Source organism: Schistocerca serialis, chromosome 5 (genome assembly GCF_023864345.2).
Source record: "Schistocerca serialis cubense isolate TAMUIC-IGC-003099 chromosome 5, iqSchSeri2.2, whole genome shotgun sequence".
In the NCBI taxonomy this organism is placed as follows: Eukaryota; Metazoa; Arthropoda; class Insecta; order Orthoptera; family Acrididae; genus Schistocerca; species Schistocerca serialis.
The window spans coordinates 277,193,053-277,210,793 of NC_064642.1; the positions used below are offsets into that span (position 1 = coordinate 277,193,053).

Here is a 17,741-nt window from a genome sequence, read left to right on the forward strand (position 1 = left end):
CCGTATGTGTCCAGTAGCATGTCACCTCAACATAACCCCGCGAGTATAGCGTCAGGAGCAACTACACAAAGAAAGAGTCCAAGTTCATAAAGTATTTATTCCAACACTCAAGACTCTCGTAAGAAAGAATACAATCAACGCTTCCTGGAACAAGTCCTTTCTAGTATATAACAGGAAATCTCTTGTGTGCAAGGTCCCAAAAGACCAATGATGTTTACGGCATTCGACAACCCACATATTTTCTGCCACGCAACCGCAATATTGGCTGCTAGTGACAACAGGGGGGCGGGACTGGAGGTTTACAATGGTGAGCACCTCATGAAGCTACGGAGGGTCGCGGAACTGCTTAATCGACGGGTAGCTCTCATCAGTGCTACAGTGCTAATCGTGTTGATATAGAGCAGAGCAATGCAACGATAGACAAAGCAAAGTTGGCGAAGTTGAAATTTCTTCGTAAAGGAATCCAAGAAATTACGCAGAATGAGAAAGAGGTGGGAGATGAAGTATTAGCGTTTCTGCATGATCAGTCGGTGGAATGTGTGGTGTCGTATGCGCTCAACTGTGTAGACGGTGTAGATGAGGAGTACAGTGATGATGATACGTGCTTAGCAAGTCAAAGTGATATTGAAACAAGTGTTGAGCCGTGTAGTTCATCAGCCTCGTCGAATAGGGAACCACAAATCCAATCCTACCTTCCCCCCCCCCCCCCCCCCAAAAAAAAAAGGAAATACCTTCTCACTACCAACATTTTCATTTCCCTAGTTTAAATTATATGTAATACCTTTTGTTTAGTGAATCTATGAATAACGAACAAGCTGTCAAAATCGTTTTTGCTATGAAATGGAAGTCTGATGATCGTTAGGGCCCGAAACATGTCGTTTGGAATAAATGCACCAAAAACCAATTAGTGTTTGTTTGTTTTCGACTACTCAGCTTTTCTAAAATCCATTCAGTTATACACTCCTGGAAATTGAAATAAGAACACCGTGAATTCATTGTCCCAGGAAGGGGAAACTTTATTGACACATTCCTAAGGTCAGATACATCACATGATCACACTGACAGAATCAAAGGCACATAGACACAGGCAACAGAGCATGCACAATGTCGGCACTAGTACAGTGTATATCCACCTTTCGCAGCAATGCAGGCTGCTATTCTCCCATGGAGACGATCGTAGAGATGCTGGATGTAGTCCTGTGGAACGACTTGCCATGCCATTTCCACCTGGCGCCTCAGTTGGACCAGCGTTCGTGCTGGACGTGCAGACCGCGTGAGACGACGCTTCATCCAGTTCCAAACATGCTCAATGGGGGACAGATCCGGAGATCTTGCTGGCCAGGGTAGTTGACTTACACCTTCTAGAGCACGTTGGGTGGCACGGGATACATGCGGACGTGCATTGTCCTGTTGGAACAGCAAGTTCCCTTGCCGGTCTAGGAATGGTAGAACGATGGGTTCGATGACGGTTTGGATGTACCGTGCACTATTCAGTGTCCCCTCGACGATCACCAGTGGTGTACGGCCAGTGTAGGAGATCGCTTCCCACACCATGATGCCGGGTGTTGGCCCTGTGTGCCTCGGTCGTATGCAGTCCTGATTGTGGCGCTCACCTGCACGGCACCAAACACGCATAGGACCATCATTGGCACCAAGGCAGAAGCGACTCTCATCGCTGAAGACGACACGTCTCCATTCGTCCCTCCATTCACGCCTGTCGCGACACTACTGGAGGCGGGATGCACGATGTTGGGGCGCGAGCGGAAGACGGCCTAACGGTGTGCGGGACCGTAGCCCAGCTTCATGGAGACGGTTGCGAATGGTCCTCGCCCATACCCCAGGAGCAACAGTATCCCTAATTTGCTTGGAAGTGGCGGTGCGGTCCCCTACGGCACTGCGTAGGATCCTACGGTCTTGGCGTGCATCCGTGCGTCGCTGCGGTCCGGTCCCAGGTCGACGGGCACGTGCACCTTCCGCCGACCACTGGCGACAACATCGATGTACTGTGGAGACCTCACGCCCCACGTGTTGAGCAATTCGGCGGTACGTCCACCCGGCCTCCCGCATGCCCACTATACGCCCTCGCTCAAAGTCCGTCAACTGCGCATACGGTTCACGTCCACGCTGTCGCGGCATGCTACCAGTGTTAAAGACTGCGATGGAGCTCAGTATGCCACGGCAAACTGGCTGACACTGACGGCGGCGGTGCACGAATGCTGCGCAGCTAGCGCCATTCGACGGCCAACACCGCGGTTCCTGGTGTGTCCGCTGTGCCGTGCGTGTGATCATTGCTTGTACAGCCCTCTCGCAGTGTCCGGAGCAAGTATGGTGGGTCTGACACACCGGTGTCAATGTGTTCTTTTTCCCATTTCCAGGAGTGTATTAACAGTAATGGTCGCATACCTCTACCGGCAAATTCAGGTCGACATACATTAACACAAAACTTTCAAATAAGCCTATTAATGACTGAACTTGTGACCTAGCATTCCGGGGTTTCTCTTTAAGTTCAGTTCTATTATGCTGGAATAATCCTAGATAGTCCCAGTCTGTAGCTACCACACAGACTTCCGAGCAGAAGTCCTGAAGACCCTTGCGGTGACGCGCATGGTAACTGCTGCTGTAGGTCCACTGTAGAGCTGATAGTTCCACGCGGAGTGTTCCCTTCATCTTGCGTGGTTGGCCGCGACGCGATGACGTGTCGTTCGCTAGTTGGCTCGCCGATCACGTTGATGTCATTCGCCGTTTGATTGGTGTCTGAGGAGAGTGTGGAAAGATGGCTTCTCCCGTCTGGAGTGTCCACTGGATGCTGCCAACGGTGTCTGTCTTGCTTGGCCACGCCTGAGTGGTAGGCCGGTAGTGGAATTGTGGCGTGCGCAGAGATGTCGCCCGTCAGGCGCCGGCAACAGGACAGAATTGTTTTGTATGTAAGTTGACAGTGGAGGGGAAAAAAAAGGAAACGAAGGATATCACTGCTGTCAGCTGGACTGGGGCATTACGTGGAATCAGCGGCGACGAGTGAAAAACAATTTCCTGACCGGGATTCAAGCTAGGGATCTCCTGCTTACTAGCCCGATACGGTAACCACATCCGGGACACAGCGTTATCATCGCTGCACGGAGTACCTTGAGACGCCTCATGGCCGAACCACACTCTGATCGAGCATCACCTATCCGCAATCCCCCTGTCCATTTCCTCCACATTCGCTCTCTAAGATTCCCACAGGCGGTCTTACGTATTTGTGCATCCGCACTGAAGACGGTGGATCCATTGCCCAGCTATACATTCATATAATATAGAACATTGTAAATGGGGCAACCACTGCTTTGAGTATTCATCTTGGGAATTAATAACCTCTTCAGCTGCATTTGGTCCTTTATTAGTGTATCACAACCGGTTTCGTGGCGCTAAAAGCCAATCATCTTGTGAACGTATGATTAAAACATTAGAGCGAAAAAACTCGGAATCTTTTTTCCCAAAATTCGCTGACCGCCAAAACAAAGCACCATTAAAATACGGTATGCCATGGATTAAACTACCATATTCCAAAACAAATAGTATCATAGTGATTCTTCTCTGTTCTGTACGGAACATCGTATAGGGGACGCGGCATCGTGCTCTGTCATACAGATTTTCCGCTTAAGTCTTTTAATCATATGTTCACCTGAGGATTTGGCTTTTAGCGCCACAAAACCGTTTGTGAGAGGGTAATAAAGGACCAAATACAGTTGAAGAGGTTGTCAATACCCATGATCATGTAATAGAATAGCTTTGTTTTCAGCAGAATAATTACCAGTCTATATGCAACTAAAGTAGCCGTACAGTTTTCAGAGAATTTTACTATCTTACAAAATTCTACCACCCTCACCCTATTGATCATATGGTGACAAAAGAATGTGGATTCCTGTGAACAATGAATTTACTCAATTAATAAACGTCTTATCGGAGGGCTTTATCAAATGTTAAATGAGTCGTAATATGTTTTTACTGCTGTTACATGTTATAACGTGGTGAATAAACAGCCAGCGTTAAAAAGAAGCGATTACCACACAATCTATCGCAAATTCCTACTCGTGTACAAATCTTTCGTTTCCTACATGGATCAAAGTCCATTTTACTATTCTAGCGCAAATCTTCTCGGTTTCAAACCTGAGAAAACTTCGTTAAATTCGTTATTTCGTGATATGCAGTAGGTCTGTTGTTATTACCCTCTGCACAGACTAACTGAAACTACATAAAGGTACCTTCATGCAACATCTGCGTTATGAATCTGCTCCAAGATGCTGCTGTAAGCTCTGCATCTTGTGCTGGTCCATGACAGATGACGGTCGACCATAATAGCGTATTTATTCTTGGTGTATTATAATTTACAACGCATGAATTACAGGTTTTCACCTTAGACAGAGTAAGAACCTTAATGTTATTCTTCCGGTCACACCTCAGATTTTTTAACTTACAGAATGTATCCAAATGAGTGTTTTAATATTGAAATACAAGTGAAACACTGTTTATCTGCACACAGTGTGTACACGAATGCTCGCAGTTTATTTCTTACGCCAGAGGCACGTTTATTCACTCATTCGTTATGAGCAAATGGTGAAAAGGACCATTACAACTCCATTTGTGGTGCCAGTCTGCGGCAGCCGTATTCGTAATTATCAATCATTTGCGTATTGGTTCAAATGGCTCTGAGCACTATGGGACTTTAACAGCTGAGGTCAACAGTCCCCTAGAACTTAGAAATACTTAAACCTAAGTAACCTAAGGACATCACACACATCCATGCCCGAGGCAGGATTCGAACCTGCGACCGTAGCGGTCGCGCGGTTTCAGACTGAAGCGCCTAGAACCGCTCGGCCACTGCGGCTGGCATTTGCGTATTTCTTTGTTTTATAGCACAGATTTGTATGTCACTTCAGATTCCCACGCAGTGGGATTAAACTTCCCGAAATTAGCACTTGTCATTTCACTCCGTTCTTACGCACCACCTAGGCCATTCCACTGTCTCTGGTTTCAACAAAGTTATATTACGCTTCAGAGTAATCCTACAGACGTCATTAATTTGTATAACTGGACCGTTTATAACTGGATCATCAAGTAACATTAAAAACAGATGAAATCTCTTTGTATCACACGCTACATACAATCGTAACTGAAATCTGTACGGATGTAAACAATTTACAGAATACCATGTTTACAGTTTGCTACCAATTTTGTAAAACAAAATATTCGAGCCAATAAGAAGCTATAATATACGAATAAGATACATATTTAGCCAACATATTTATTAAACGCATATGTTTTTACGAAAAGAATCGTCTGTAGTGTCTAGCCCTGTTCGTTACTTATCACTACGGATAGGAATACTATTGCTGGCGGAGCTATGAATCGGGTGAAATGAGCTTGCCAGCCTACCGCACTGACAGCTGCCCCCTCTTCCCCAACCGTTTCTGACCCCTCCCCACGTGTAACCACCCTCTTCCCCATCTCAACCCCCCCCCCCTGTCACCCCAATCCCTCGTACCGCACCGACACACAATCGGCGCCGCCAGCAACTTGCCGACAGGCTTCCCAGACTGGGAACTGTAGCGCACTGCGCAATAAATTCTTTAGCTGCCACATCTACGGAGATATTTCGCCGACAGATTTCGCGATATATCTTCAGGGAACGGTCTCCTACCCGGCATTGTTTCACTCCTCAGACTCTGTGACGGTTTGTGTGGCCGCGTCGCAGTTTCGCTATAAATTTCACCTTTCCGCTCCTCTTCCGTTCCTGACACTCTCGCAGCCTCCCTCCAGGATTCCTTCCCCTCTTCTCCCCCACTCCTTTTTGCCCCTTTGCAGTGCTTTCACTGTTACTAACCCGACCCTTCCCACAGCTTCCCCAACGGCTGCTTCCCAGCGGCGCTCTTGTTCCAACCCGTTCGCACCGTCCCACCCCAGACATCACCTTTTTTTTTTTTTTTTTGCCCTCTCCTTTCGTCGCAGTATTTCCGCTCGAGTTTTTGGCGAGCGACGAGCAGGAAGTGGGTGCCGAAAGTTTGCGCTCCCTTCCACCCCTTCAGTATCGCAGACTGCGACGCGCCCGCTGCTCTGCGCCAATTTTATATCTGGCCTTATCTCCTTCTCTCACCCCAGTACACTTTTCCTCCCGTGCCTATCTTTATTCTTCATTCCATTCTTTCATGAAAATTCTGAACTTCTCAGATATTCTCGTCAGTCTTCATAACTTATTGATGACTTCCTCTCTAGTTAGCGCCCACAGCTGCTTCAGTCTGCCCTCGACGCGCATAAGCATCACTTGGACTTTACGCAGCGCTGAACTTCGTCAACCGAGGCCCGTAAAATGTACTTACTTCTTGCTTATGCTTGGCATACTCTGTATATAGACTTCGACTTGAGTTAAATTAGTTCTGCGGCAATGGAAGAAGGGGCATTCCCCCTCGGAAAAAATAAGGGAATGTGACACCAGATCCCGATTATTTTAAAGAAAATACTTTATCTAACAGTCTTTATAGACAATGATAAGTGTAAAAGACTCATCCCAGTCATTAAAGCCAATAGTTCTCTGGCACAGTTACAGCTCCTGATCATAAATTTATGCTCGACTAGATCTGTAAAACTTTGTTTATAACGGCTATGTCAGAACATTGTGCTACAAATTGTAATAAACTATATTTGTTCATATCAAATGTATAAAAAGTGAAGGCGTCATTACGTTTGTAACACTTCCTGTTTCTTTATCCGGTGGTAAATCAACACAGCTTGCACTATAAAATTTTCGCTGTACGCTGATCATATTCAGGACTATTTGAATTTTTTTTAATGTAAATTCTACAAATGTCACGTCCGTAACTATATAATACTAGTGGACATTAATATGTGTTGTAGCCTTATGACACCTCGAAGTCTGATGGGGACACGTTCAATGACGTGTCCGAAGGACTGTGGAGGAAGAAAGCCCTTCCTCAAGAGCCGAAATAAAGGAGTTAGTGATGTTAGACGCTGGGGCTTTGGAGCGAAGATGACATTCTAACCTATCGAAAACGTGTTCCGGTCGCCTCAGGACGGGACTCTGTACAGTCCATTTCAAGATTGCTGCTGTCCATAAACCTCTGCTCCACAGTTACAGCCTTATCAGCATTGTGAAGCTGGATCAAGCTGATACAAACAAGCATCGTCCCAGGGCATTTACTCTACAACACGTAGTACACAATGTTGTACAATATCTTAACATCCTTAGGCATTTGGCGTTTTCATAGGTGCAGTAATGGGACAACACCCAATCACGTAAATCTTCCACGTACCCTAACACTGCTTTCTCCGTAGATCACTGTTGGTACCACGCCTGAGGGCAGGTGACATTCTGCAGGCATTCGCCAAACCTAAACCCTACTATTCGATTCCTGTAAGGTGTAGGATGATTCCTCTCTCCGAATCACTCGTTTCCAGTCTTTAACTATGCAGTGGGGTCGCTCTTTACACCTCCTCAGTCGCCACCTGGCACTGACTGCAGAGATGTGTGACTCCAGAGGAGCTGCTCAGCAACTGTGCCCCATTCTTTGTAACTCTGTACACGCAGACAAAGAGGTAGTGTGACGGTTGGTAGGACTTGCGAACTCAAGAGAGATTACGTCCGCTGAGATCATACGATCGTTTACAACCAAGCTCCGCATTGTTCGACGGTCCCTGTCCGACAGTACAAGAGTCTGTCTTATCTTGGTTTAGCTATGGTTGTTCCTTCGTTTCTCCACTCCACAGTCATTTCGCCGACAGTCGACATCGGCAGCTTTAAAAAAGTTGAAGTGTCCCTCATAGGTCTGTTACCCAAGTGACATCGAAAGCCTAACTCATTTTCGAAGTCAGTGAGCTGTTCTCGTCACCTCATTCTGTTGTCAATATTTTATTGACAATACAATAATCTCCGAGACCTCTCGTGTCATTTAGTGCTTAGTTGCGAATTATGTAGTGGTGTTCGGATAACTTTGATCATTTGATGTAGATACTTTGTACCTCCATGCAAATATATGTCAAGACCAAAATTTTTCAAGTCACCTAGAGCTTTCTAGCTGTACAACTAAAATATATATCTGCCTCATCAATATGTTTCAGGAAAACAGCGATATACTCTCTTCCATAGTACATAAGGACGTCAGACAATTTGGAAATGTCATGTTACTGCCATGACCTGTTGAAAAAATTCTTTATTTACTCAATTAGTTTCGGTCGGCTGGTTCGTAAAAGTATTCACAATATAATGTAGGGCGAAATTTAAAACCACTAACCTCAGGGTATAAAACCATGAATTAGACATGAATAGCATATCGTAACAATCAACGAAAAGTTTTGCATCACCACGGTTATCAGAACTCCTGAAGATAGATATTGACTGTGGATATTGTATCACAGACGCAATCCCTTTGACTGTTCAGAGATGTCACTAAACCCGCCCACAGATGTAAACAACCAGGTGTGAGCAGCGCCTATTAGACGGAGGGGGTCCGACAGTCGATCTGTTCCAGTCATTCCACCAGGAAGGAGGTACACGCTGTTGTCGTCTGTTGTTCAACCATTCCTACAAGGTCAATACCGAGGTTCGATCCAGTCCGAATTGTTACTCGGTGCCAAGAAGAGCTCTCAGCAAAGCAAGTGTGTTGGCGTCTCGTAGTGAACTAAAGCGATGTTGTTCGGACATGGAGGAGATACTGAGAGACAGGAACTGTCGACGACATGCCTAGCTCAGCCCGCCCAAGGGCTACTATTGCAGTGGATGACCGCTATCTACGGATTATGGCTCGGAGGAAACCTGAAAGCAACGCCCCCTAGTTGAATAATGCTTTTCGTACAGCCACAGGACCTAGTGTTACGACTCAAATTGTCCGCAATAGGCTGCAAGATGTGCAACTTCACTCGCGACGTTAATGGCCACGACACCATGCAGTGCACTACAGATGGGCCCAACAACATACCGAATAGATAACTCAGAACTGGTATCACGTTTTCTTCATCGATGAGTGTGGCATATGCCTTCAACCAGACACTCGTCAGAGACGAGTTTGGAGGCAACCCGATCACGCTCAACGCCTTAGACACACTGTCTAGTGAGTTCAACAAGGTGGAGATTCCCTGCTGTTTTGGGGTGACATTATGTGGGGCTGAAGTACGCCTCTGGTGGTCATGGAAGGCGCCGTAACGGCTGGACAATACATGAATGCCAGCCTCTGACCGACAGTGCAACCATATCGGCAGCATATTGGCAAAGCATTCGTCTTCAGGGACGACAATTCGCTCCCATGTGCACATCTTGTGAATCACTTCCTTCAGGGTAACGGCATCGTTCGACCAGAGTGGCCACCATGTTCTCCAGATATGAAGCCTATCGAACATGCGTAGGATAGACTGAAAAGCGCTGTTTATGGACGACGTGATCCACCAACCACTCTGAGGGATCTACCCCGAATCACCGTTGAGGAGTGGGACAATCTGGACCAAAAGTGCCTTGATGAACTTATGTGCAATACACTATGACGAATAAAGGCATGCATCAATGCAAGAAGACGTGCAACTAGGTATTAGGGATACCGGTGTGCATAGCAGTCTCGACCACCCCCTCTGAAAGTCTCGCCGTATGGTTGTACGACATATAAAAAGGGCGGATGTTTATGTTGATTTCTATTCCAAGTTTCTGTACAGGTTCCGGATCTCTCGAAACCGAGGTGATGGAAAACTTTTTTTGATGTGCGATCAAATTACGTCGTCAGTCCATTGAAACTGTGCACTATTTAGTTCAGTTGTTACAGACTGAAGATGTAGTTTATATTACGATATGATAACAGTGTCTAATTCTAGGTTTCCTCAAATGACAGTCATGATTTTATGTTTCACCTAATAGCCCTGAAAAATGGTGCTCCAAAACGCAGAATATCGGAGAGTTTAGTAGAAGTTTTTTGACAAACTTTCTGTATGTTTTTGAGGTTGCTGAATCCGAATTTTTGACGTTCCAACAAAATTTATGGCCCGAAATTGGTTTGAAACAGAAATAAAACAAAAATTAAGTGCAATTTTTTGAGTTTTTTGATTATAGCTCGTGAAGGTGCCGTTTTTGGGAAAGTTGACAATTTATGAAAGTAAATAGGGTAAAATTTTCCACAAAACAGATATATGGGATCTTTTCCGTCAGACCTATCCTATGACGTGTTTGGCGTGTTGAATACAGCTCGATTTTAAAGCTGAGGCAACTTCATGACCTATCCGCCGCACTCAAACATTATTTTGTTTCACAACCTTTGCCGAATTCCTTCTACCAGCAGTGTCACGGTGTTAGCTTAATGATTAGCACTTGACATTTGTCGCGGTGGAGGTCTGAGTTGCTTGTGAGACGTCAATTACCTGCCTACTCCTGACAAGGAGGAAGTCGGTCTTTAGCCCTGCTCTCTAGAGGTACGGTATTTTAAGAGGTCACCCTCGAATGGTTGCACGGAACGTATGTGCCGTTTCAGTCAGTAAAATAGTCATACGTAATGAATTCAAGTGAGATATGTGTTCCATATGATGGCGTACTGCATGATAGGAGAAAAGTGTCATCACATAGGGCAAAACTGCGCTTGAAGAATGTCTTTGGAGCAAGTAAGGAGAGGAAGGACGGCATAGCTGCCCTCTTGAAGAGCTAAATTGTGGTTAAGGTTCGTGAACCATGTCGAGCAAAGTGGACTAACGTAAAATTAACTGCTTTGGAGGCATGAGGTTTGCAGTTGGTTGCAGCCGAAAAGAAATTTGGTCTACTGAAGCAGATTTTGAATTCAAAACGAATATTTTTGTGTTACTTGTCTATTAAGCCAGAATTTCTGGCTCAATAAATCAAGCTCGCTGGCAGTCGATGAAATATAATGAGTTAGGTGCGTAAGCTGGGACTGCAAGAGACTATTCTCATCAGCGCTGAGAGACAAAACAATGAACTAGGACCCTCAATAATAAGTCAGATTGGACCAGTTGTTGACAACGTTGGGGCAGATCCCAAGTACCACATGAAATGCAGGAAGGTTCTGAACGGCATTCGAAAGCAGGCAGAAAAAGAAAACCATTCAAACTGCGAGAGCTATACGCTACTGAAACTCATGATGCCATGGAGCAAGTTTTCAATTACTTCACTAAAAATGAAGAGGAGTTTCAATTTTCCCTTTGGTAGATAATAGACCAGACTCACAGTGACCACCATCCTGATGTTAGGACTGTGAGGGCTCAACTGTTGAAGAAGTGTGGATCTGATATAACGATTGCCTCATCTGTGATAAAACCAACTGTTGTTTGTTTCAAAAACACTGGGTAGGAAATTCCTACAGAAAACTAACATGTGTCGAAAGGTCAACACCAGAGGAAGAGAGTCGGCGACAGGTTGAAACAGCAGGAAACTTACTTGCTGAAGATATTCGATTTCAGGTTTGGAGCACAAAGAAATATTCCCCTCCAGACCAGTTTCTTACAGAAATCGCCATCCTCATCCACGACACTGTGCAAAATTTCGTCAATAGACTAGTGATGAAGCAGAAGTAAGGTAGCTTGAATGAATTGAAGTCCAGACGTATGGCCATAGAGGACACACCACGTTGACATCTGTCAGACCAAACTCTTCCTTGTCACCATGGCAAGTTGGCCTGGCCGTATTCATCTATAAGAAGTATGGCTCTCAGAAATTAACGTAATGTCTGCTTCAGGATACAATACCTTCTACAAAACTCAGTACGTTTTGAGGTACCACCAATGGCGGCAGAGGGTTTGGAATTAGATCCATCCACGTCATTTTAATCCCTTTTCGACAATACCGATGGCGACACCCAAACTCTTAACAGAAGCAACAGATTCCATTTAAGTTCTCGTAGTGAGATCTCATGATCTCATAATGGTAACGAACACTGTACACTGTTTTCAACTGTAATTATTTACCTACTACCTGATACGAACTAAAATTAGATATATCTTATTTTACTTAGCTGTATGAAATCCATATTTATTATCATATTGCAGGTGAATAAATTAAAGACAAAGACAGTGGTACACAAAGCGAAAAAGGCTGGAACTTCCCTCAGATTTCTTTACATACGTTATACTGATAATATTATATTAAGACAATTATTATTATTGACGCCAAGTGTAAAACAAAAGATAATTACTACGGAATTACCATAATATATTTAAACTCCTCTTGAAAGCTTACATTTTGCCATCTGAATGAACATCGTAGCATACTAAGAAATGAGCGGTTGGATTTTGCTGGCGGCGCACGATTTTCGCTAAATTGAACACGCTCTTCGCGCCATAGCGCTCGTCTGACTCAGATCTATTTTGTGGGAAATTTTATGTTCTTCATTTTTCCAAATAGTGAAAACTTGTAAAATAGGAGTCGTTGCCGAGTCATATGCAAAAAAAGGGCCCATTCTTCGTGATTTTTTTTCCATTTTTGCCCCGATTACGAGTAGAAATTTTGGTGGGACTTTGAAAATTCGGTTTCACCACCCTCGAAAACATACATAAAGCATTTAAAAAGAGTCTACAAAACTTTCCTCTAGGGTTTACCATTTTACCTGACTGTAAAATGCTGTTGTGAATACTTTTATCAACCTAACGATCGTCAATCACCCGAAACTGGTTGTTTACATAACAAAGAAATTTATCAGCAGCCCAAGACGGTAACATGACAGGTTTTCCAAATATTTACGAGCTGTGGGGCACCATATCCTGAAAACATAAGTGTGATATTGTTTGATATTTTAAATTCTTTCGTCTAAAGCAGCGTTAAGTGTGAAGAATCGTTAGTAATCCAAGCAGCTGTAAAGTATGGAACAACACTTTTGTAAATCATTCTTTGTAAACTATTCTAATTACAAACCGAACCTAATGGATAAATGTCTGAAACCTTATCACACAACTGACTAACACATCTGACTACAGTATCTCCTTTTACACACCTCCAACCCATTTGTAATAAAAAGCTGCTGAATTTCTTTCGTCAGTGAGTAAAGCAAGTGTAAGTTTCATTGTTGACCTGCCTAGAAATTTGGTACAGTGGAATCTGAAATTCAACCTCCATTATTTAGGCGAAACAGATCATTTGATGAACGTAATTAATTTCACTGTCTCACTACACGGTATAGATCAGTGACAATTCCTTCCCTGAGCGAAATTAAACTGACAGCTCCGATTACTTCTTGTCATTTTGCTCTGCTTTTAGGTAACTCGTAGAAATGTCAAAAAAATGTTGCGATTTTGAGTTTTCGAGTAGGCTGATTACAGGGTAAGGCATTATCCTGAAACTGTGTTCTCTTATTTTCCTAAAGAGACAGTCATTTGCTGTTATGCTCATTCGACCTCTTTGTTTCATGTACTTAATGACTTCTTGTCCTGTGCCTTTCTCGTTACAGATTTAGTGCAATTAGTACTTTTCCATTTCAAAAGAGATCCTGAAGCTTTTTACCTACCTTAGTAAGGCATTCTTTCCCAAATGATGGGGTGTCATTGCAAGTCAAACGGTTTACCTTTTGCGGAATTGGTGTACCTTCCTATTCACCGACAGATCATGATTTAGTTATAATTACTAACATTTAGTACGTGCAATTGGTGTCCTATCACATTACAATGCTTATGTTCTGCATTTTACAGATTTGCATAATTTTGCATTTTGTACTTACCTCATCGAGCTTATCATTTCATTCAATATATTTTTGAAATCATTAAAATTTGATAGAATTACGTTAGTGGTACACGCAGCAGACGATTGAAAAATTGCAATTCTGCTGATTGATATATCCACTGATGTGCAAAACGTAGAACTAAAGTAACTTTCGCTCATGTATCATTACCAACGGAGCCCAACGGAACTTGTACCACACACAGAAAGAACTGTTGGAGTATACTTCAGAAGGTAAATGGAAAAATATGCAATGAGAAGAACGGAAATGGCGCATTTATTCAAAGACAATAATTACACTGAAGTCACGCCGATTCGTGATGGTCTTCTGACGGAGAGAGTTTTCTGGCTGCTTGCCAGTATCTGCCTGCCACAGTGATGTCACGCGGTGGACACAGCACCAAGCAGGCAATTACATTCGATTTCTCCGGAAAAGAGAAAACAGTGCTGGCCGTCTCCACAGAGCCAGTGTCCATCCAGAGATATTATGAAAAGATTATGAAATTAAGGACCTGAAGACAGAATTGTTTTCTGATAGCAATGAATTCTCTCTTGGAAAAAGGAAATGCGTGTATCAAGGCAAGCAGCCGTGTATTTGTGAAAAAAGAACTGGTTTAAATTTTGTCGCAGTGTTTCACTCGACGATAAATTCCATTTTTAGTAAGACAAGGAAAGCGTGCTACATAGAGGTAAGATCGTTTCTCGGAAATCATATCATTATTTGAAAAGTTTGATGATACCCTTTATTCTGCCGTACAACAACGCAGATATCGGCAAACAAGTTAGTTGTACGCCAGGAACAGTAAAAGACGTGATAAATTTAATTACAGCTAGAACAGTTCCGCTTAAAACATCTGAAGCAATGACTGTTCTCAGTTTCGACGAAATAAGCTTTCGTGGACGGATTATTTAGAGTTCATCTGATGATGTTATACTCGATTCTTACAAGAATGTTCAGGCAGTGATGGTTCGTGCGTTAGTATCGACAGGGAAACAGTTTATATGTTACAATTTTCACGTCACAATGGCAAAGGAACAGCTGACGGCAATATTCAAATACCTTGCAGAAGATAGACTGCGCAGGTGTTGGCGTTACTTTCGACATGGGAGACAACAATTTGACCGTATGTTAACAGCTAAACATAACAATAAACAAAACATGTCTTCTCAAATCCAGTGGACAGTCATCAAAAGACGCGGGTGGTCTATGAAGTACCATACATGTTGAAGCTACTTCCAAATAAATTTTCGACGACGGATTTTCGATGCTTGATGTAACAATTATTAATAAAAATGTAATACTGTATCTTTAGAAACGTAACGCTTGTGATCTTGCAATTGCACATAAATGATCGGAAGCGCATGTGAATGTTACTGGACGCATTCCCCAAAACGTCACAACGGACGCTCTGTTATTTTCAAGGCGTACTGCGCAAACTGTAAGGTTTGTCCTCAAGAGAGATTAGGAGGCTGATTTTATAGAATTAGTAAATGGTATTTTCCATGCGACAGACTCGAGATTCTCGAAGGAAGAACAGACACTTCTGAGAGGTGCTTATCGACATAGTATGGAAAGTAGAGAAAGACACGCTGAAATAATTTTTTGAAATCTGTTTATCTATGAGTGTAGGGTTAAGGGGACGTTGTATCCACAATACAATACAAGTTCCCCAATATAGACGGAAAAATTATCATGTTGTATGTGAAGACAAAGACATTTACCCAAATCAGATATCTGAAAAGTTTATCTAAACGAGAGACAATGAAACAAAAATAGTGAAGAAGCACCAGCTTTGGACTGCAGCACGATCAGCAATTATAGATTACTTTTGCGATAAGACTGTTGTAAGCTAAGGGTTATATCATTATTACATCTTTTGTTCCAATGTCTATGGAATGGAATATAATTGGCAGTTGCAAACTGTAATTTTGAAAACAAAGTTTCTTCGAACAGATGACGTTCTAATTAATGACCGAAACAAGTGTAAAGGAATGCATTTTCAGTTCGCTATTATTATTTAATGCACTTTTGTTATCCAAAAAATAAGGTGTAAGACACAATAATAAAAATAAATGGTGTTTTTCGGGTCGAGTTTTACAAATATGAGTGTAATTAACGAGAAGATTGCGCGCGCAATATGCGGGATCAGAAGTCTGCGCCACCGCTGTCCGCTTCGTGATGTAACCGAGCTTTACCATCAGAATGGTCTGTCTCGTTTACTGTACATACCTCGAGTCCCTGACCATTGTAAAACGTTGGGCCAGATTCTTTATAGGATTTATGTGCAAGAACGACGGCCCCGATGCTGGCCACAAGGTTGGTAAGGGCGTTCTATTTCTCTACCAGAGCGACTGTCAACTGTTTGGACGGTCGCTGTTGCAGTACGTCTTTCCAAAACATCCGACACGGGCTCGCTGGATTTTAAGTCGAGGGAATGGACAGGCCAGTTCATATGCCCAATATCCTCTCGTTCCAAGAGCTTCTTCACTTAACGCTGTCACCCATTCACTTCATGATCCCCAGTCCTGATCTTCTTATTGTACTCGTTTTTGCTAATTATCATTATTTTCGTGTTTATTCCATTTACTCTAAACTCATATTCTGCACTCTTTGGAATGTACACTCCATTCAACTAATACCTCTTCTCTTTTACTGAGGATGGCAATGTCATCAGCGAATCTTGTCGCTCATATCATTTTATCCTTCATTTTAATCCCACTCTTGAATCCTTCTTTTATTTCTGCCCCTGTTGCTTTGATGTATAAATTGTACAGTAGGGGCGAAACACTACACCCCTGTTTCACAACATTTATATTTCGAGAATCTCGTTGGTTCCTAGTCTTCTTGTTACCTCTCGTATATTGCACAAATTGTACATTGCCCGTTTTTCTCTAGAGTTTACCTTTATTTTTCTCAAGATTTCTAACTTCTTGCAACATTTTACATTGTTGAACGGTTTCTCCAGGTTGACAAATTCTATGAACGTGTCATAATTTTCCCTCAGTCTTGCTTCCATTATCAGTCCTAACGTTTGAACTTCCACTCTGGTGCCTTTACGTTTCCTAAAGCCAAACTGATCGTCATATAACAGACCCTCAAATTTCTTTTCCATTCTCTGCATATTTGCCTTGCCAGCAGATTGCAAGCATGGGTTGTTAAGATGATTGTGTGATAATTCTCGCACTTGTCGGTTCTTGAGGTCTTCAGAATTGTGTGGATGATGTTTTCCCGAAAGTCTCATGCGTGGCACCAGTCTCATATATTCTACACACCAACGTGAATAGTCGTTTTGTTGCCACTTCCCTCAGTGATTTTAGAATTTCCTATAATTTCGTATCCCACTTCTTAGTGCATTGATTTTTCCTGACTACTAATTCATTACTAAATTGTAATCTCAGTCTATGTCTCCTGAGTACGCCTGACTTTCTCTTTGACACTTGTTTAACTAACCTAAATAGATCTGAGACAGAAATCTAGTAACCTAAAGTAGCAACGTAAAACCTTGATGCTAAGTATGATTTCTCAAACTAGGGGATTGTACTAATGTTACACCAATGAAATTTCGGAGTTCTATACACCTTATACATCTGAATGTTGGACAGAAATATTTAATACTCTTAAATTATCAGCAGATTTAACTTTAAATAACTTCATACGTACTGTCTTTCCGAGCTGTACGTTAAGTTCTGTTACCGAAAGCGTAAGGTGTACTTGCTCTGGTGACTGTGGCAAGAGATAACTTTTAAAGTTCTTTAACGGCATTTAATAATGGAAGTTATGTATAATCACATGTCTTTTAAGAGAGAGGATTAAGTTTTGCCCATATAACTGTGTAAAAGTTAATATCATATTCACTTTTCCGCAGTTCTTTATGTGTTGTTTCCAAGTGGTTGTAGTGCCGTCGTCTTTACAGATGTGCCTATAGTAACACTGGAGTTGGGAGGAGCTGTCAACGCGAGCTACGTCCGAGAGGGCTCGGATGTCTACTTCGAGTGCAACATCAAATCCAATCCATGGATCTACAGGGTTACCTGGAGGCACAATGTAAGTGTCTTAGCTTGC

At 42.9% G+C, this 17,741-nt stretch overlaps 1 protein-coding gene across 1 annotated transcript in view; it reads left to right on the forward strand.

The window, feature by feature from the left end:
* The window catches only part of LOC126481898 (nephrin-like), a 462,484-nt gene that overhangs the window by 357,817 nt on the left and 86,926 nt on the right, over positions 1–17,741 (forward strand). The window contains exon 8 of the mRNA XM_050105856.1: positions 17,593–17,723. Within this exon, the coding sequence (XP_049961813.1) occupies positions 17,593–17,723 (131 nt within the window). The remainder of the gene's footprint in view (positions 1–17,592; positions 17,724–17,741) is intronic.